The sequence below is a fragment of the Mus caroli genome, chromosome 8 (assembly GCF_900094665.2).
Source record: "Mus caroli chromosome 8, CAROLI_EIJ_v1.1, whole genome shotgun sequence".
In the NCBI taxonomy this organism is placed as follows: domain Eukaryota; kingdom Metazoa; phylum Chordata; class Mammalia; order Rodentia; family Muridae; genus Mus; species Mus caroli.
This window is the reverse complement of record NC_034577.1, coordinates 78,256,399-78,278,581: the sequence shown is the minus strand read 5'-3', so window position 1 is coordinate 78,278,581 and position 22,183 is coordinate 78,256,399. Positions and strand designations below refer to the sequence as shown.

The following is a 22,183-nucleotide window of genomic DNA, read 5'->3' as shown; positions in this document are numbered from 1 at the left end:
GTGAGTTCCAGGACAGCCAGGGCTATACAGAGAAACCTTGTCTCCAAAAACCAAAACACAAGACAAAACTAAAACTTGGGCTGGCTGGCTTGCCTCCCTCCCTCCCTCCCTCCCTCCCTCCTATTTATTTTGGGCTTGAACCTAGGGCCTCATTATGCCCTGTGAACAAGCATTCCACTGAGCTGAATTCCTAGCAGAAACATTTTGGTAACTTGACCAGTCACTGTATTTTTAGCCAAGATTTTGTTTGATCCATCAAGATTTTTTATTTTTGCTACATATAAATTAGCCTATATATTCTTAGTATCATCTATCAGTATGTTTTGGGCATTAATATTTTAAGTCTTAGTATTTTCATTGTTGCTTTCTGGAGAGGCTTCAGCAGGACCCAGCAGTATGAAGGATTTTGTTTACCCTCTGGCTTTGCTAGTTTTATCAAGTAAAGGCATATTTTAGGTGTATTTACCAGCAGGTAAGGTTGACATGTTAACATTTATTAGCTATTAAATTTAAATTTAAGTCTTATATTCTTGACCCCTACAGAAGAGGAACATAGCAACATTATTTGTTCCTTTGAGATTTGGCATGTAACAGTTAACTCTTACTTACGAGTGGGTGGTTTCTGTCGGTGCCCTTGACTCTGTGGGTGTCTGAGGAGCTCTATGGTAGGTACACGGGCCCCCTCTTGACTTGGTTCTTTTGCTTTTAATCCTGTGTGTGTTGCTCAGGATCCAGCGAGGGCCTCCCATGCTGCAGCCTCGGCTCTTAATCTTGAATTTGTCATGTTGAATTGAGTCCTGGGCCACTTTAGTGTGTGTCAGTGGCCGTGGGAGTTTCCCTTTGCTTTAATGTTTAAAAACTGTGTATATAACTGTGTATATAAAGGCTCACATTTATGAAGTGTACACTTAGATGAGTTTAGTTCAGAAAAAGTAACAGTCATTCCTCATTTCCTGTCCTCAAAGAATTCTAGAGCTCTTTAAACTCAGCAACATCTGCAATGATAAATAAATAAAATGTAGAATTTTTACTCAGATTCCTGAGAGGGAATTCTGGTAAGTAATCCAGATTTAAGATCAAAAAGTGGGCTGGAGAGAGAATTCTGGCTGAGAGCACTGGCTGCTCTTCAAAGGACCTGGGTTCAGTTTCTAACACCCATGTGGTGCCTCATCATTTCAAAGTCCAGTTCCAGGAGATCTGATGCTTTCTGGCCTCCAGAGGGCACTAGGCATGCACATGGTACATAAATATACTTGCAGATAAAACACTTAGACCCATAAAAAATGAAAGCTAATTGTTGAAAATTATCAAAAAAACAAAAACCACCCATGCCCAACCCAACATTGGATCACACTAAGCACACCTGGGGTCAGTTAGTGATGTAGATGGATAAGGGTCGGATCAGAAGGGCAGAGTGAGGAGAGGGTTTATTCCTTACAGGGGCTGTCACTATTTGAATACATTATCCTAAAAAACGGTAACCCAAACCAGCACGTGGGAGACTGTAGGAGGACCATAATATTCCACTGCAGAGGCAGTTAAGAAGCCTGCCTGGGCGGCTCAGGAAGACCCTGCCCCAAAAGAGAAGTTATGCATAGTGTCATAGAAGCCTGTAAGCCTGTAAAACTAAGCAGTGTTCCACGGTGGGTATGTGTGCAAAACACAAGGCGTTCTCAGTGTCCTACTTGCCCGGTTAAGCTAGTTCTATCATTTACCAAAAGAGACATTTATCAGGCTGGCTTCACTCAGACAGTATTTAGCTTTTATACTGAACATTATAGTATATCAAGTGAAGTCTTATTGACCTTTTCCCCCTAAAATTAAAAATCTTTTTTTTTTTTTAAATCAAGCCACAGTCTTGGTAGTGCAGCCTTGCAGTACTGGCTGGCTTGGAACTTGCTAAGTAAGAACTTGGACTCACAGAGATTGGTAGGGATTAGAACCGTGACCAGCTCATCTGTTTTGTCTTTTGTTGTGTGTGTTTTGTTTTTTAATAAAGAATAATTTTCATTGTAAGGCACAGTACATTTTACTACAGCAAAGAAATGAGCGTTAGTGTTGAACCTTGATCATCAAATTGGAGACTGACTCTGCCTTTCTTGTCTAAGGAGCTTCCAGGTGCTCTCATGGGAAAGGGCTCACACAGTAGTTTCTCAATAAACAAAACTAGTCAGTAATCCCAGCTGAACTTTACATTGGAAGAATTGTCAGAATTGACACTTGTATGACTTACTAGTAGTTTAACTCATGGAAGTGTTTTATAGGAGGAGATAGAAAATGCTTTTGCCCTCATCAGCCTGACTTGAGTTGGTTTTGGTGGAGGGGATGATGTGTCTGGTCATGAAGCATCCTCCACAATGCCTGGTGTCAAAGTCTCGGCCTCCAATAGTAGTACTGAAAAGTGGATGACTGATGAACGCCACTGATTCAGTCTTTACCAGTGGATGTGTGTTGGGGGAGGGCTAGTTGGAGGAAGTTACATTGCTGGGGGATGCATTTTGGAAGGCTTTGTCTTGTCTGCATCTTCCTCACTGGCTCCTCTGCCTTTGCTGCTGTGAGGAGGTGAACAACTTTACTCTGGCATGCCCTCCCTTTCCACTAGTGTTCTGCTTCAGCCCAAGCCCATGGCCACAGTGCAGCTTTGTGTGGGATCCTGAAACTACAAGCCCAAAGAAGTCTTTTTTTCTCAGGTATTCTGTCACAGCAATGAAAAGTATTGGAAATTAATGGTAGACATCACTAACCACTGTGCCTAGGTGAGAATCAGAATGTACCGTAGCTCAAGTGGCTACACTGTTGGGAGTTGGCACTGCAAATGAAATTCTTTGTGTCCCCAGGTATGAAGAGGGTGTGTGGTATGACCACGATACAGAGTGGCTTTGTGTTTTAGAGATTGAAGTTGTGACCTCCCCAGTGTTAAGCAAGTATCCTACTGAGCTATACTTCTAGTCTAGAATGCAAATTTTAGTTGCTCTCAGGGAAGAGGAAAGAAAAATCATATTTTAGTACATACACTGGCCTGTTGTTTAGATTCATGTACATTTTATATCATTCATAATTTATCATAATCTAGTATATCCATAACTTTATCTCTAGACACTAATTGGTATGATATATTTTAGGAACAAATAAAAAGGCATTTGCCCCTAAATTTTGCATATAACATATTATGTGACTCAGGAATTCAGAGTCTCTGTAGTTTGTAGAAAAGTCTAGAGGAATAATAAATGGGCAGAACCAATTGAAACTAACCTATAAAGTTGATAAGCAAGGTACACAGCTTTGATACCTGAACATTTCTGTGCATGTGAGAATGCCAAATGGGGCTGTAGCTGGGATTGAGATGTGAATACTCAGCATATTCAAGGCTCTATTTAATCCCAAGTACAATCCTACACAAACACACACACACATACAGACACACCTCAGAAAGTTGGACAGAATTATTGTATATCATTTGTTTGGTGTTTGATCTGGAGGCAGAAGTCCCAGGTTAATCTGTTGGTAAGTTGAATGGTGAGGTCCATGTGCTCCTGCTTCCAAGATGGCGCCTCAGTGCTAGCCTCCTGGTGGAGGAGTACACAGGCAGAGTAGCTAGCTAGTTTTCTTGGGCCCTTTCCTATTGAGTGTGGAACACATATGTCAGGCCATTCTGATCACAGCACCACCAGAGAAGTTCTACTGGGCACACATCCCAAAATAATTAGAAAAGCGGGGATTTGTACATTCCTGTTTATAACCAACAGTCACAAAACAAAAGATGAATGGATAAACAAAATGTGCCATATGTATATAGTGGATGTTCAACCATAAAAGGCAAATTTGATACATGGTATTGGGATAAACGTGACACTTGGTGAGATGTGAGACCTGAGGAAACATGCTGTCACTCTCTACAGCACTTAGGAGAGTCAAGAGTGGTTGCCAGGTCTGGAATGAGGGAATGAGTTTAGTTTTTTTTTTGATTGTGCTGAAAAAGTTGTGGACAGTGGGAATAATGAATGTCACAGATGTCCCTGAATTAGATACTTGTAAGTGGTAAATCTTTGGACATTTTCTCCATTCAAAAACTCCTTCCTAATAAACCAAAAACAGTGTTAGAAAAACAAAAATCTTACTGGCAAACCTCAAATGGGCACCTTTAGAAACAAAAGATGGGCTGGAGAGATGGCTCACCAAATGAGTGCTTGCTGTTCTTGCTGAAGACCCAAATTCAGTTCTCAGTTCCCAAACCAGGCAGCTCAGAAGCACTTGTAACTCCAGCTCCAGGGGATGCCTCCCGCTCCTGGTCTGTGCGGGTATTCATATGTGCATACACCCAAAGAAAAGCAAGACACAAAGACTGACGTATGACAGCACAGAAGACGTCCTGTGACATTTCCTAAGTATTTAGAAGGCCAGTGCTGATGTCTAGGACCCAAAGAACCCCAAGCCTTAACAGGTGTTCTTTGTTGCCACCTCAGGCAGGGAGGAGGCAGAGCTGGGTGTGGAGACTCCTGGCTGGAGGCTGTCAATTGTTTCTTCCCTCCCTGTTTCACTCCCCTGAACGGCAGCATTACTGAGGTGGTTACCTCACTAAGGGTTGTGAATGTCTGTCTAGACCCACCTTTCCAGTGCCCCAGTGTCTTGGATCTGACATTTCCTCCAGAGGTTTTATTAGCAGGCCTGACAGGAGTTCAGGTTACTTGCAGAACCCATTCTCATCCAGGAAGTGTCAAAAATATTTTTATATTATCTCTTAGGTTTTGTAATGTAAGGTTCTGACTCTAGAATTAAAATTGCATTTATGTTGGATTCTTGTTGAATCAGCAATACTACTAAATTTTTTGTTTTGTTTTGTTTTGTTTTTTCGAGACAGGGTTTCTCTGTATAGCCCTGGCTATACTCACTCTTTGTAGACCAGGCTGGCCTCGAACTCAGAAATCCACCTGCCTCTGCCTCCCGAGTGCTGGGATTAAAGACGTGCGCCACCAAGCCCGGCTTAACTACTAAACTAAACTATTATTTCACACATGGACATGTTAGAAACTGGGTTCAGAAAACTAGTAAGCATAAGAGGCTGCCTTCATCTTATGGTACCTTGGACACATCATCCTATGGTCACAGGACAGGCATGGGAAGTTGACATGCTTGGAATTTGGCATAAGTAGAAGGGGGAGCAGGAAGGAGGATTCTGAGTTTAGGGGCCTTCCTAGAACATACAGCTTTTGTGGGGGGAGGGGAGCTGTACTTTGAGATTACAGGCACCCAAAGCTCTTGTGATGCTGTAATGACTGCCAGCACATGCCCCTGCCCCATATAATTAATGTTCTCATTGCTGCTTCCCTTAGCCTAAGACCTGTATTCTCATGTGCAGTCAGTCTCATCCTAGACCCCTTTAACACAAACACAAGGATAGTTGCCTAGAGTTTTGTTTTCGCTAGTTTCCCTTCCAAGTGATTGGTTCCAGGATCAGATAAAATCTACATGTAAGTCTCCATAGCTAAGAGTGTATGCCAGCTGGTTTTTGTTTAACACAGCATTTCTCTATGTAGTCCTGGAACTTGCTTTGTATAGACTAGGCTGGCCTTAATCAAGAGAACCACCTGCCTCTGCTTCTCTCCTCGTGTGCCTGTGCCATACCTAGCTCACTCAGTTACAGGCACACCAGGCACACTGGTGAGAGGGGTTCCTGGATCTCCACTTTATACTGGAGTCGGATTCAGGTTTATAGTGGGCCTAAGGGTTGACATTTCTAAAAAGTTCTTTGTTCTAGGACCACAGAATACCTCTGTCTTTCCCAGGGATACCAAACCCACTGGAGACCAGAATTGTAGGTTAAATTACTTTATTAAGCCAACATTTCTGTAATAAACAACAACTACTTAAACAGACTCATTGCTATCTTGATTATATCCACAGATTAGGGAGATTTTGCTTAATCATTTGGTGCCTCAAACCAGCCTTGCCTCGTAATTAAATTCAGCTAATGTTCGGGCCTATAGTTTGCTGTCAATGAGACCAGGTCTGGTCTTGACAGGAAAGCCACCATCAAAAGCTGCATTTAGAACTTCATCCAGGCAGCTTGCTGTAACAAAACTTAGATCCTGTCTGACGTTGCTTGGGATCTCTTCAAGGTCCTTTTCGTTCCTCTGCGGGATTATGATCTGCTTCAGTCCTGCTCGGTGTGCTGCTAGGACTTTGTCTTTAATTCCACCCACCTGCCAGGCAAAAGAAGACAACTCTCAAGGTTTCTGTTCACCGCCGAGCACCTACCTTTTACTGAACCATCACTGACTTAGACATCAGCCCACCTCCCACCTTGTGATAGTATGAGCTGGGAGGCCACTGAGGAGCTTAATGGTAACCTATATTAAAAACTTTTAAGGAGAGAAAACCTGTAACCTTGATGGCTCTCGATATTTTTTAATTGTCGTTTGCAGCCTTGTGTTTAGGTTGTTGTGTTTGGTTCTACTATTCCTAGCTACAAGAAAGAAGTTTGAAGATTTTACCATAAAGAAATGACAAATGGAGGAAATATACATGCTGACTTAAATGTTATGCAATGTGTACATGCATTGAACATCATGCTATCTCAATACATACCATTTTCGTTTTTACAAAATAAAGATTTTTAAGTTAACAAAACAGAACTGCTCTTACACAGGAAGCTCAGTGTCACAGGACTATTGTCTTCATTACCACAAAGCAAGGCTTTTGTGCCACCTAAAAATGAGAAAACTCCAAACAAAACTCCTGTAAGGTATTTGTTTTTGTTTTGTGACACAATCATTATAGATTGGCTTGGCCTTGAACTCCTAGAGATCTGTCTTTCTCTGTTCCCTGCCCCCAGTGCTGTGATTAAAGGCACATGCCACTAGTCCTCACCCCTCTTGTGGCTAAAAATAAATAAATAATAAAAACAAAACCCTAAAATCTATGCCCATAATGATTCCTTCACAAAAGATGGAGTCTAAATTCTCTTCCGCAGTGTGAGCCTGGCCTTGTGACTTGTCTGTGTGGAGCACACTATGCTGGAAGTGATGCTATGTGCAGTTCAATGATAAGGTATAAACAGAGAGCTTCTGCCTGGATTGTTATCGTGGATCACTTGCCCTACACAGCCTGGGGAAAACCCCAGGGTGAAGACGACTTGGGCCTCCTCTGCATCATGCAGCAGGTCCTCCTCCTCCTCCTCAGTTACCCAGGAGACTGTGGCCTGCATGCAGTTAGACCCTGAGCCACAAGAAGGCTGCCTACAGGCTCAGCACTTCAACACTTACTCTAGCCTAATTGGCTAGACTGTATGCTGCATGTAAGATGATATACATATATACACACACAGAGATCACATATATTTTAGTCATTTTTTTAACCAATTCTAAACAAAAATCTAAAATGTTCCCCTTTTTTTAGCCTTAGCAAGTATTTTTTAAAAATTCTATTTTTTTCTTCATGGTCCTTGCATGGTTGAATGAAAATATTGGAGTACAATAATTTTAGTGGTGAACTAAGTCTTACATGAAAGACTAATAACAAGCAAGTCCTCTGCTACCGAACCATATTTCTGGCTCTTTTTTTACTTTGAGGCAAGGTCTCACCAGGTTGCCCACACTGCTTCAATCTTCCTGTGTTGCTGGATTTTGCAAGTGCCTGGCCCCTTTAGTGAGTCTATAACCTACTCTCATCTGTGTAAGGACTTTAGCAGGGAAAAGACTATTTGCTGCTGCTGCTGCACCTCCTCCTCTTCCTTGTCTTGCTATGGCTGTCAACACTTTGTCCTGTCAGACAAGTCCTGGTACCTAGTCACAGAAAGCCCTAAGTCCTGGGTATTCCCACAGCATTTGCATGCAGGTCAGGATATGCACTGGAGCCCAGGAACCTACAGATCCAGGCAGGATTTTTGAAATTGTTTTGCTATAAATCTTGCCAATTATGGTACTCTTAAGATTCCTACAAGGTGCTAGGATGTCTCAAAGGAACTTGAAAAAGCATGGAATGAGCTTGAAAGCCAACGGTACACGCAGCACACTTCACTGCTAAGAAGAGAGAGAGACTGCAGGCATTCTGATGAACCGCTGATTTTCCTATAACCACACTGATATTTCTTTCCCCTTAAATATCTCTAGATCACAGGGAAACTTGGGAGATGGTCAGGTGTTCTTTACTTGACCAAAAGTTTATAAGTTAGTTACAGGTATTAAAATTTTAATGTTTAAAATTTTTAACCAAAGTTTTTACAGAAAGCTACTATTCATGTAAATTTAAAATTACTAATTTAAATAAATATTACAAGTACATGATCTGTTTTCTATACTTACTGGAAGAACAAGCCCTCTCAGCGTAATTTCCCCAGTCATGGCTACATCTGAGCGCACAAGCCGCCCACTGAAAAGTGAGGCGAGACAAGTTACTATGGTAACACCAGCAGATGGTCCATCTTTTGTGACAGCTCCAGCTGGGAAGTGCAGATGGATGTCTGTGTTGTCAAGAAGATCAAAACTTCCAAAAGCTTTAAAAAGGGGGAAAAAGAAAGGATTTTAATATAGAAAAATTAAGTCCAGTTTTTTTCTCTGAATAAAATCAAACACAAAAATGAATGCTTTGTATAAATGGATGCTTAAAGATATTAATGGATAGTGTACTTTGAGTGAGGTCTGGACGGTAAGATTCCTTCTCTTTTAAGTGTGATTTAAAGGCTTGTTTTTGTATCTAGTTCAGGGACTCAGCCAGATAGTCTAACGAGATCACAACCCTGGACTTTAGTGAATGGTGTCATCCTTGTTTCAGAGTTAGTTAGATACTTCCTGGATTACGGTCCAGGGCCCTCCTTCCCAGCTGTGTCCCACTGCAGTTAGGCCATGTACCATTAGTCAGGTGGTATTTCTTTGCATTGCTTCGAAGCCAGCTAATGGCGAGATGGGCAGACTCCTTCATGACGTCCCCGAGCTGGCCGGTCAGTGTTAGTTGGCCTTCACCATCCATTCTGCTTGCTTCCACAAACATGATTTTGCCACCCAAGGGAGTCCATGCTAACCCTATTGCCACTCCAGGTTGACTCAAACGCTCAGATACCTTGAAAGATGAGAATATTAGTTATGCCAACATGCAGAAATTGTTTCCAGAGCACTTTAATCACACCGTCTTGTAAGACTGCAAACTTAGGCACTAACTTCTGACAGCTTATTACCTGACATTATTTTGAGTCACATGTCTCACTATCTGGATGTTCTTATTTAGCATTCACCAGATGTATATAGCTCTACACATGGGTGAGGAACTGACCTCCAAGAGCAGTTGGGTCTAGGTACATATGCCTTGATTTTCAGGGTATCTTCAGTGGGCTGTGTATCTCTACACATCCAAAGCCTGGCTGGCTTTTTAGTATGTGAGCTTCAGGGAGCAACCATCTTCTCACTAACATTTATCTGACAAGTGATAGCTCTCACAGGCTTTCTGTCGCCACTCCTTGGTGATATCCTAGACTCAGGGCAGTGCTACCTGGATGCCAGTTTAAGAGGAACAAGCTGCTTAGCTGGGACTATGAGTCTAGTTAATAAACTACTGGTTAATACACCCTAGGTATGAAGATACAGATTAACCGTTGGAAGACAGCAATGCTAACTTTGACTGCACCCCCATATCTCCAGAGAATAAGCACAGTGTGCCACCAAGGACAACCCAATGTGCAACTTCTCTGCTGTCAGGTGCCTGGCTTCACTATGGAAGAGCAAAGACTGGCCGCTTCCTGGGAGCGAGCTGGGTTGCTCTAGCAGCTGTGTGCAGTGGAAACCATGACATCAGTAAAGCCACTGGGTAGGTGGCCAACTTTAAGAGTTCACTTTGACCTTTAATTTCACAGGTAGATGGCAGTTTACCTAGCTTTCAGCATCAGCCCAGCTCACACCACACACTTCCCTCTAGCACTGGCACCTGCTCTGTTCTATATTTGAAAAAGAAAAGATTAATATGTAGGTCAGTGCTGTTTAAAAACAACACAAATAGATGAGAGTGTTCACAATTTAAAAAATTAATATTGAGTCAATTTTCTTCTTCTTTTCATTACATGGCTTCTTTCCAGAGCTGGATGGACTAACCCTAAAGAATAATCTTCAGAAATGTGAAGTCATGTTTAACATAATAAGCCATTTGTTACACTTTTATTAGCTGTTAATCACATTGTTACAGTTGAATCCTCAGAACTATTAACGATGTTGCTTCAAGAAACCAGGCAAGGGGCTGGAGCAGTGGCTTAGCAGTCAAGCTCACTTCTTGTAGAAGATCCAGGGTCAGCTACTAGTACTCACCAAGTAGCCCAGCCAGCTGCCTGTTAACTCCAGTTTTAGGGGAATCCCATTCCTTCTGGCCTCCATGGGTACCAAGTGTGCAAGCAAGTGGTGTATATGTGTGTGTGTGCAAAGGAAGAGAAGCTCGCAGATCAGTTGGCCTGATGGGTGGTATCAAAACCAAGAAGGACGCTGCCTCAAAAACAAGGTGACTCAACTAAACAACTTCAAAGCCCTGGTTACCCACCAGCACTTACTAACTTCTCATTTCGATTACTGATTTGTGGAGTCACCAGTTTTAGATGGTTTTCTTAGGGCTAGAAAGATGGCCCAGCTGGTAATAAAGGTGCTTGCTGCCAAGCCTGATGACCTAACTTTGATCCACAGAGGAGCCCATATGGTGAAAAGAGAGAACTGATTCCTGAAATCACCCTCTGACCTCCACATGCATACTGTGGTATGTGCCTGTGTGCACACACAAAACAGACACAAACCTTTTCAGAATGTTTTTCTCACTCACTCTGTATCAAATTAAAATAAAAGTATCTCAAGTTGACCTTCTTCTAAGGCTTTGTGCCTTAGGCAAGGAGTGTACCACTGAACTCTAACCCCAGCCCGAGAGTTACTTTGTTACTTCCCACTCACACCAGCGAGGCTAATGTGTAGACTGGGGAAAAGCTTAAAGCTTAATGAATACTCCACAGGGTCTCTTAGTGCTTACATCCTTTTTTTTTTTTTTTTTTTTTAAAGAAAAAAACTGGAAATGTTTGTGTATGTGTACATGTACCTGCATGCCATGGCACACGTGTGGAGGTCAGAGGACAACTTTGTGGTCTTCTGCCATGTGAGTTCTGGGAACTGAACCCTGCCTGGATCTCAGACATGGATCTCAATCTTTATCTTGCCGAGTTGTTTTTCTAGCCCTATTGGTTTTAACACTTCAAAGATCAGCACTTAAGGAACATTTGCATATCTAATTGTGGCCAAGTTTTTATTTGCTTTTACATCACATGACTGAAACAGTGGTCTGTTCAAATGTGCAGAGTTCTCTGTGACCTTTTTAGTCTAGGGGAAGACTTATGGACTCACCAAGATTTTACATTCACTTGGCATCCTAGTCAGGCTCTGGCAAGCCTTACAGGGATATGACTGCGAGTATGTTCCAGGGCTGACAGAGCACCTCAAGGGAAAGGACATTGGTCAGAGTGCAGGGGGCCTGGAGAGGCAAGGCCCTTGTCTAGGGAGAGGATGTAGGCTTGAAAACAAGAGAGTGGGGTTTGCAAACTGCCTAAGGGAGTCTTCCTTTACTTCTGAGTTGGTAGAAGTATTCACATGTAATAGCTAAGATGACATCAGAGAGTGCTGCTGAGACGTGTTTACAATTCCTCCTTTTTGTTCTTCCTGCTATGTCTCTGTCAGAGCTCCTGGAATGGCAAAAATGCATAGGAGTCCAGAATCTGCTGAGAAGGTTATATGTGTAACATGTATCAAGCCTTTGTTTTAATATAGTTTAAGTGCTCAGATTGCTGCTGGAATGAGCTTTTTCTGTTTTTGTATTTTGTTTTGTTTTTTGAGACAGGGTTTCTCTGTGTAGCCCTGGCTGTCCTGGAACTCACTCTGTAGACCAGGCTGGCCTCGAACTCAGAAATCTACCTGCCTCTGCCTCCCAAGTGCTGGGATTAAAGGCGTGCGCCACCACTGCCCTAGAATGAGCTTTTTATGGAAAGTCTAGAGAAAGAGGCCATGAAACTTGGGTTTAGAATCGCTGTCTTCACTTATGAACTAACAAGCGAGAAAGCACATCAACTTCTTTTCTCAACCAAAATTAAGCTCAGTTTTTTAAAAATTCAAATTCATGGTATCTTAAGAATATAAACAACCCCAATAACACCGTGGGTTGTATGGTTCATGTTGAGATTCACTGGCGAGAATAAACAAGGACTGTTCTGGCAACTGGGAGCTTTGTGGGGAGCCAGTCCAGAACGTAATACATGGCCACTGTGGATGAGTTCGGGGAGTCTTTCTTCTCCCTTTGTTGTAAGCCCTTGGGAAAAACTACCATCACTGGTAATGATTTTGAAATTTTGCTGGAGACACTGCCTTATGCACAATTTAACAGCCCTCATAGACATCTTTACAAATCTTTCCTGGGAATTTACCTGTGAATCACCTCAACATCTAAATACTACAAATGCCTTCAACACCCTATTTTATAAGCTACTTCCATCTTCTGCTTCAGCTCATACTGGCTTTCTGGCCTTTGGTGACGTAGGAAAGGAAAAAGTAGAAAAAAACAGAAACAGAAATAGAGCAGCATATAATTTAACCCTTGAGGGTTATCTACCGGGTTGGAACTGGTAGTAGTCTGTGTTTTTCAAGTAGTTGGGATCAGGGCTGATTCGCTGCCTCCTTTCTAAGCCCTTGGTGGGCAAGACAACAGGAACTTCTAAATAAATGTTTCTCTTAGGTTGCTTGATTAATCCTTGATTAAACTTAATCCTTGATTAAGATGCATATGATAAAAGACAGAACTCTTCTGCGTAGGCAGGTCAATGAGCATGAGCACTCATGAAGTGGAGGGATGACTCTGGGTCAAGCCAGCCTGGGTGCCCATAAGAGGTCATGACTTGGGTCACTTCCATTCAAGAGCCACACTATCACATTAAGCACCTAAGTGCAACACTACACAGGGAAATTTTCCATTAAATTTTCCAGAACTTAGCTTCAGAAACCCCAGCTCTAGCTGTCCGACATCAAGCAAGCACCAGTGTAAACATAGATATGAGAATCATCACCTCCAGCTCATACAGGGGTGGCCCCAGGATGTCTTTCAGGGCATGGGAGTCGATCAGAATTGGCATTTCAGGTGGCAGGGCCAAATCTGCAGTGTCACTGATGGATTCAGGTTTTGCATCTTCCAGCACATGTTCTTTGCAACCTAAGAGAAACATTTATTTAGAAGTTCCAAGTGAGCTGTTGGTTTGAAAATTCATTACTAGTAAAGAGAAATGGGAGGCACAGTGAATGCCACCAGATTAGTCCTTCATGTGTTTACAGGCACAGACCTTTTACCTGTACACAGGCAGAGGAACTGGTCTTTCAAAGCCCTTAGGGAGTATTTGCCCATCACCCACATGATAGCTCACAACTTTCTGTAACCCCAGTTCCAGAGGGTCTGATGCTTCTTCTAGCCTTCTCAAGTGCCAGGAACATATGGGGTGCACAGACATTCATGGAGGCAAGAAAGGCAAAACATCCATGGACATAAAAAACTAAGGAGATGACCCCGCCTCAAACCTCTATGGTGCTGGTGAGATGGCTTACTAGGTAAAGGCATCCGCAGCCAAGCTGGACAAGTTTGGTTCCCAGTCCCGACATGGTTGAACAAGAGGACCAACTCCCTTAAATGAAGTAGTCCTCTGACTCCTGTGTGCATGCACACATACACACCCACACAGAGATTTTAAATTAATATACTCATTTTAGACAGACTCTCACTATGTATCTCTGGCTGGTGTGGAACTTGCTATATAGACTAGGTGGGCCTCAAACTAATAGAGAACTGTCCTTTCTGCATGCTGGGAACATGGTATGTACTACCATGGTAGGCATAAAAATGTTTAAAAACTGTAGAAAACTGTGCCTCTCTTTGTATCATAGCTAGCGTGCTGATAAGTTTTTGTCTCTTCACACAAACTAGAGTCACCTGGGAGGAGGAAACCGCAAGTGAGAAATTGCCTGCATCTGATTGGCTTGTGGGCATGTCTGTGGTTTTGTTTTCTTGATAAAAGACTGATGTGGGAGAGTCCATCCTGCTGTGGGTGGGTGCCACCCACCACATGCCATCCAGGTAGCCATGGATTATGTAAGAAAACAGGCTGAGTGAGTGAGCCCAGTTCCCCATGGTATCTGTGTCAGTTCCACCCCCAGCTTCCTGCTGGAGCACCTGCTCCAATTTCCCTTGATGATGGACTGTGATGTGGAAGTATAAACCAAATAAACCCTGTCCTCCCTCAAGTTGAATTTGGTCAAGGTGTTTATCACAGCAACAGAAAGCAGACTGAAACACTAGTCTTGTTTTCCCTTGGGCTTGTCTGGTCTGCTATCTTACAACGTACTTAAACTGTTTCATCTTTTATGACCCCTCTCATACTCCCAGTGAAAGTGATTATTGTGCACACTAATAAGAAATATACAATGATTACAGTTAGCTAAATTGCATTATATATATTTATTTTGCTATGATTTTCCCATTCTTTTCTTTTTTTCTACTCTTACAGATCATGAAATTAAGGCACCCTCCTCTTAACTTTCCTTCCAAAGTGACCATCAAATATGTGTAAGAGCAGCACAGCAGCCTTACACTAACTCGATTGTGCTAACTGGAGTCATTATGAGATCATTAAACGACACAGGGTGACCTTTAGGGTGAGGGCTCTTCTGGCTATCTCTTCACACACGAATCATGGGTAACAGGAAATTTGTTGACAAGAGGACAAGTTGAGCTATGAAAAATCTCAAGACCCTCACTACCTATTTCTATGGGGTTATAAAAATTACAAAGCAAATCTGTTGTAGATTCCACAGTGCAATGCACATGATCTGAAGTGTGAAGTCTCCTTACATATGTCATCATACCATGTCTGTAATGCACATGATCATCCCAGGCTTAGCTCAATGGATCCTACAAAGTCTTTTCATCTTCCTAACTTCCTCCATAGGATTTCTTTCACAAAAAATGTGCAATGGTCGGCTATTCTGTGGCTTGTGAAATGGTAGACTTTCTGTGAGTGACTGTTTTCAGCAGCATTAGATCTTAGAGGAGAAGAGAAAGTAGGTTATCATTTGTCATACAGGGAGAAAAGGTTACGGACCACAGAGTGCAAGGAAGAGACACAGACAGCTGTCAGCTGCCTTGCTGTGACATGCTCTGTGAGCTCTGCTGAGGTGGGGCTGCTGTTGTTGGATTTCATTTTACTGTCACCAGAAGGGATAAGGGCACATGGGTGAAGTTCAAGACAATATGGAGCCACTGCCTGGGGACAGCTGACCTTTTTCAAGTGTGGTCTTGGGCTTGGTGCTTAGTGCACAGAGGGAGCAGGGGTAAGAGCTCTTTACAGAGGATAGCCCTTTAGACACTAGTAAGCTCAGAGCTCATCTATACTAAAAACGTTCCATAATTCAAACATATGGTGTGCTCACCAGCATTTGTCTATTTTCTGACCACTGGCAGGAGGAACCAGTCTCTATGCTCTGCTGCTGTGGAGCGCACATGACCATGCGTTCTCCAGTTGTAAGCCAAAAGAAACCTCTGCTCCTTTAAATTGCTTCTTGTTGGGTACCCACAAGAAATCTGGCAAAGTGGAGCTGTTGTGACAAACAAGGCTGTGGTTGTAGAAGAAATCTGGAAGAGTTTGGCGCAGTGGGCTAGAGATGCTGTAGAGTGCTGCAAGCGTATGGCCATTTTGATGGACACTTGGACAACTACAGTGTTAATTAGGGATGTGGAGAGAGAGAGAGGTGGGCTGATGAGGTTTTAGAAAAAACCAAAGGCTACTGGGAACTGCACTAGGCCCTCAGTGTTACATTCTGGCAAAGAATGTGACTATGTTCTATCTGGGTCCAAAAACTTTGAGTAAGGCTAAAGTCATAAGTAAGGGTCTAAGTTTGAGGTGGAGGAGATTCAAAGCATAACACCCAGGCTCCAGCATGCTGACTGACCACTGGTCTTTGCCAGATTTACAAAACAGAGCAGAAAGGTATTTTAAAAGCCATGCAGTTTGGTGAGGAGAGGAATATGAGTAAGTTTAAAACTGTGAAGAGAGTTAAAGTTGTGGGCAGGGATGGTGCACAATGGTTAGAGATTAGTGCCACTGCAGAGCGCAGAGGGACTTGGCATTACATGGGAAAATGGAAAGCTGCCCTGAGGTAAGACCTCACTCACAGAGAGCTGCAGCCATATACAATGCAAACTCATCTGAAAAGAGAATGGCTGAACAGAGGAAGCCTCTAGGACCAGGGGTACTCAGAGAAATATTCCCAGGCAGAGGGCAGTAAAGCTGTGGTCCAAAGGAACTAGGTTTTATCTTAAACTGGTAGTACAACTTGGCATCGTCTACATGGTACTGGTCAAAATGCAAGGATTATAGGCGCATAGAGGCTTACACCAAGATTCCAGAGAGTCACCAAAGGCAGGCAACATTTAGTAACACTGGGTCCCTGCATGGAGCTCCTGAGCAGACTGTGTGAAGCTGTGGGAGTGAAACCCAAGTTGTAACAGAGCCTCAGATACCCGAGATGCAGAAACATTAGGCTGAGGAAAGCTGCACTTAGAGAATAGTGCACTGTGGGCAAGCTGGCAGCACAGTGAGCCAGTGGCACACAAATGGTACTCATGTTGCAAGTATGGAAAACTGCCTTTCTTAGGAGGTTGTGTGGGTGAACACCAAAGGTCCAGAAAGTTGCTTAGCCCAGGCAGTATGTATCAAGGTTGGAAATGAACTCTAACCTGTAAGACTTAATAAAACCTTTCCTCCCCAAGTTGCTTTTGGTCATGGTGTTTATCACAGCAATAAAAAGCAAACTATTCCAACACCTCCCATGAAAAGTCTTGCATCTGCATATACTCCATATTGTCCTTGGTTCCTCATCCAATAGTGATTGAGGTCAAATGGGCCAATGTTATTAATTGGTTTGTATAACGTATACAGAGTTGAGGTATTAAACAAACGGTGGTGGTTGATCTTACAGTTAATATTCCACTTAGGGAACAATAAAAAAGTGATTCTAGGTATCCTGAGTTCTTGGACTAAGGAACTATTTTCTGAACTGCACACTCAATTCTGCTACAGTAAAGTCCCACGTGAACACTGCAAATAAGTCAAGTGAAAGAATATAGCTGGGCTTGCAAGATGGCTCAGCGGGTAAGAGTACTGACTGCTCTTCCAAAGGTCCTGAATTCAAATCCCAGTAACCACATAGTGGCTCACAACCATCCGTAATGAGATCTGATGCCCTATTCTGATGCCTCTTAAGTCAGCTACAGCGTACTTATGTATAATAATAAATAAATCTTTTAAAAAAACAATCAGGCTATAGAATTACAAAAAATATAGCTGATAATAAATAAACCAGGCAAAGAAATAACTCCAATGTGTACATGCCTAGGCAGTAACATAAGAAACATAAAACCCAAAGCCAACTTTACGAATTACTAATCCAGGGGCTGGTGAGATGGCTCAGTGGGTAAGAGCACCCGACTGCTCTTCCGAAGGTCAGGAGTTCAAATCCCAGCAACCACATGGTGGCTCACAACCATTCGTAACGAGATCTGACTCCCTCTTCTGGAGTGTCTGAAGACAGCTACAGTGTACTTACATATAATAAATAAATACATCTTTAAAAAAATTAAAAAAAAAAGAATTACTAATCCAACAGTAAAGGTGAAAGTGAGTCAGATTGACTGTCAACTAGAGAATGACATAATGATCGCAAGAATGTTCAAAACAATAAAAATAAAAGAATAAGCACCCGATTAAGGCCTAAACAGCTGAATGAAACATGGACCATAATGCAGGCTATAGGAATTATACTAAGACAGACAGACTGAAGACAGAGCAATCTGACATGAGGGAAATAAAGAAAAAAAAAAGCCATCAGTCAAGTGAAAATCTCTGTGGAAAATGTCACCGATACAACAGATCAAAGAAAAGGTAAGATACCTGTCTTAGTCAGGGTTTCTATTTCTGCACAAACATCATGACCAAGTAGCAAGTTGGGGAGGAAAGGGTTTATTCATGAACAAAAACTAATAGATATAAAGGCTCAGGTTAAAGTTAGCACAACAAAGGTGGGTGACTTTAGCACCTCATTCTATTAGTTGGAAGTCTTCCCAACAAAAATGAACAGACAGGACAGAGAGGTTGCTCAGCAGTCAGAGTACCTGCTGCTCTTCCGGAGAGTCAGGTTTGGTCCCAGCAACCACACAACAGCTTGCAACCATCTAAAACTCCAGCTGCAAGAGATCTGGTGCCCTTTTCTAGCCTCCATGGGCACCAGGCACACACATGGTACATAGTATATATGCAGGCAAAACACTCATACACATAAGATAAAAAATTAAAAATTAAAAACTAGAGAAATGTGTGAATGAAATGATTACAGAGCAAATGGACTTGACAGACACTATAGTCCATTCTACCGAAGCACTGCAGGATATACATTTTCTTATTTCTCTAAAATAAATCATGCATTCGGACACAAAGCAAGTCTCAACAAATACATGAAATCTGAAATAATTCCTTGTCCTCATGACAATAGAATAAGACTACAGCCCAACAGCCAGAGAAACTGTAGAGCATTTACGACTCCTGGAGATGAATATCCTACTGTATGATGACTGGTTCCCTATAAAAATCAAGTAGATAAAAATTTTTTAGAATCAAATGAAAATGAAAACACAACATTCCAAATCCTATGGGATTCAAGGAAAGCTGGCCTGGGAAAAGAAATGTATAGCTCTAAGTGTTTACATTAAAAAATCAGAGAGGTTGCAAACATACAACGTAGTGAATGAAAAACCTTAGGGCCCTGGGAAAATCCCAGGACAAGAATCATTAAACTCAAGATCAGTGCTGAAAGTATGATATGGAAACAAACAAACAAAAATACAAAGAACCAACCCTTAGTCAAACAAACTAAAAGAGAGAGAGAAGACCCAAATTAATAAAATTAGGGATGGTAAAGGAGCCATTACAATCAACTCCAGTGGAATTCAGAAAATCATTTGGTCTTATTTTGAAAGAATATATTTTACTAGATTGGAAAATCTACAAGAAATGGATGAATTTCTAGATGGATATGATACATAAAAATTAAGCCATGTTGAGATAAACAATTTAAACAAATCTGTAGCAAGCAGTGAGGCTGAAATAGTAATTAAGTCTCTCTCAACTGAAAAAAAAAAGGCCAGGTCCAGATGGATTTTCCCAGACCTAGAAGATCTAACAATGATACTTCTAATACTAGTCAATAAAACAAAAAAGAAAGGAATATTACCAAACTCTTCTTACAAGGCTAGTTTTATCCTGATACCAAAGATAACATAAAAAAAAGGGAAGAAACAAAGAAATGTCTCTGATGTACTTAGATGCAAATGTTTTCAACAAAATACCTGCAAACTGAATTCAAGAACACATCAAAAAGAACACGTTCACCAGATCAAGTTGGATTTAAATACAGCTAAGATGTACACCAATGGAAAACAAAGTGAAAGAGAACTCTGGGAAACAATCCCATGGTTCAATACATGTAAGCAACAAATGTTGCATATTATATAAGGAGACTCAAGGACAACATGGTTGCTTCCATAGATACAGATGAGGGACCTGACAGAACCCAACACTGCTTCATATTAAAAATTCAGAAGAAGCCCAGAATAGGAAAAACATATATGACAGACCCACGGCCAACATTATGTGAAATTAGGAAAACCCCAAAGCAGCTCTACTACTGTGCAGTTTTTCTATTCGTACGCATTGCAGCATAGTAAGACTAGGAGTCACAGCTTTAGCAGCAACAGAAGGGAACAGACAGATACAGACAGGAAATAAGTCCAAGTGCCTCTACTGTAGGTGACATGGTTCTCTATGTAAGAGACCTAAAGGCTCTAACCAGAAGAACCCTTAACACTGATAAGACACTTTTAGCAGAGGAGCAGGATACAAAGTAAGCACACAAAAATCATTAGCCTTCCTATATACCAATAGAAAACAAAGTAAAAAAGAATCAGGAAACAATCCCATTTACAACAGTCTTTAAAAATATGTTGGCTTGTTAATAGTGTCAGTGGATGTAGTGCAGGCTTCGGGGGAGAACAGTCACCAGTATTATCCAGTACTGAACCCTGGAAGCTGCAATACTGGATACAAACTAGGCTCATCAGGGAAGAGGCAACAACAGCTGAGAAAATGGTCCCATCAGACTGGTCTGTAGGTGATATGACGTATTTTCTTGATTAATGACTGATGTGAGAGAGCCCATCTAATTGTGATTGTACCACACCCTTTGGGTAGGTGGTCCTGAGCTGTAAAGAAAGCCAGATGAGAGCTAGAGAGATGGCTCAGAGGTTAAGAGCACTGACTGCTCTTCCAGAGGTCCTGAGTTCAATTCCCAGCAACCACATGGTGGCTCACAACCATCTGTAATGGGATCCGATGCCCTTTTCTGGTGTGTCTGAAAACAGCAACAGTGTACTCAAATACATNAAATAAATAAATCTTAAAAAAAAGAAAGGAAGAAAAGAAGAAAGAAAAGAAGGAAGGAAGGAAGCCGGATGAGCAAGATATAAGGAGAGAGCCAGTAAGCAGTGTTGCTCATGGCCTCTGCCTCAGTTCCAGCCTCTGGATTCTTGCCTTGAGCTCCTCCTGCCCTGACTACCTGCTGTGATGGGCTGTGATGTGGAAGTGGAAGAAAACCACACACTTTCCTCCCCAATCCTCTGGTTATGTTCTCATCAGGCCAGTCGAGATTCCCAACTAAGGTGCCCCACTACAAGAGTGGCACACAAGTTACAGGATAACCATCAGCTTCTTGAGTGGATTTGAAGCCTGTTGTTCCACAGGAAGGAATTTACGCCTGATATCATAACCCTAATTACAAGTCCCTGGCCTGGGAGGTGGTAGCCTTATTTCTGTTACACCTTGGCCAGAGCAGCTTCTTCTGCGATGGGCAGCAGTTAGCACAGTGACTGTTGAGTGCACAGTGCTAAAGTGGACACGCACATCCACATCAAGCCTCTGCTGTGACTCGCTGTCTCATGGAGATGACAGGGTCACTGCACTCTGGGACACACAGCAGCTATGGTCACCTGCACAAGATCAAGCCAAAAAGAGGAAGTCGGCATCCCTGCAGGCAGCACTAACTGGACTCTGTGCATTAAAAAAAGAAGAGGGTGTGAGAGCAGGAAGGGGATGTGTTGTAGGCGCTCAAGAGAGGGTGAGAGAGGAGATGGGGTGGATATGATCAAGGTTCAATGTATACACGTCAACAAATACAGCAAGTAGGAGAAAAGCTAGGTCGATCTCACCCCATCCACTCCCCACTTAAACTGGTTTGAAACCAAAAGGAAGTTGAAGTTTTAAAAACTGCTTTACTATCTTAGACTTTATAGCTAATTCAGGATTACAGCCAAGAGGTCAGAGAGAAATCAAGGCATTGAACTGTATTGGGAGCAGGGAAGCACACAGCACAAGGTGCTCCAGTGTGGATGCTGGGAGTGACAGGTGCAAGGCAGAGCAGGATGTGGGTGACTTTCCCACGGACCAGGCACACTCTGGAGCTGTGGGAGGAGAGGTCAGGTTTTTCCCAAGCAGCTGAGATTGCAGACAGACTTGGATCTGCCCTCTTCACCTTTCCCTCTGCCACAGAACATGGAGCTATGAAAAAAATCAGGAGAAGGGCAAAGCAGGGGAGGTACTGGAAGGTGAGGAGGGAGGGGGTGGCAGCATAATTCAGCTGCTAGGTAGGTAGGGTGCCGGTCTAACACATGCAATCCTGGCTTTGATCCTAGTGACACATACAAAGAAAAAAGTGTGGTGACACATGCCTGTAGTCCCAGCACAGGAGGGGAAGGTCAGAGTATGCAAAGCACAAGGACACAGAATTAGTTTCAGGCTGGCCTGGGATACAAGAAACTCTGTCTTTAATGGGTGAGGTAAAGAGAAAAATTATAGGGTATGAAGCCTCAAGAAATTACAGATCTCTAAAAACCCAGAGAAATGCCCTCCAAATAAATCTTCCATTTAATTTGGCATTCCGTAAGGTGATCTACCTTGTGGGCCAGGAGTGTAGAAAGCTTATTACTGTAAACAAAAATTCCTGAAAAGAAGCTATGTCTCACTAGGAATAAAAACCTCCTG

The 22,183-nt window shown here is 42.4% G+C and overlaps 1 protein-coding gene across 1 annotated transcript in view; it reads right to left on the bottom strand.

Annotated features, from left to right (window-relative positions):
- Positions 1-5,810: 5,810 nt before the first annotated feature.
- Lonp2 (lon peptidase 2, peroxisomal) overlaps positions 5,811-22,183 on the bottom strand; it is a 78,025-nt gene continuing 61,652 nt past the window's right edge. Inside the window, exons 12-15 of the mRNA XM_021169891.2 lie at positions 13,061-13,203; positions 8,847-9,054; positions 8,301-8,491; positions 5,811-6,200 (exon numbers count right to left, since the gene is read on the bottom strand). Coding sequence (XP_021025550.1) covers positions 5,979-6,200; positions 8,301-8,491; positions 8,847-9,054; positions 13,061-13,203 — 764 coding nt within the window. The 3' untranslated portion in view covers positions 5,811-5,978. The remainder of the gene's footprint in view (positions 6,201-8,300; positions 8,492-8,846; positions 9,055-13,060; positions 13,204-22,183) is intronic.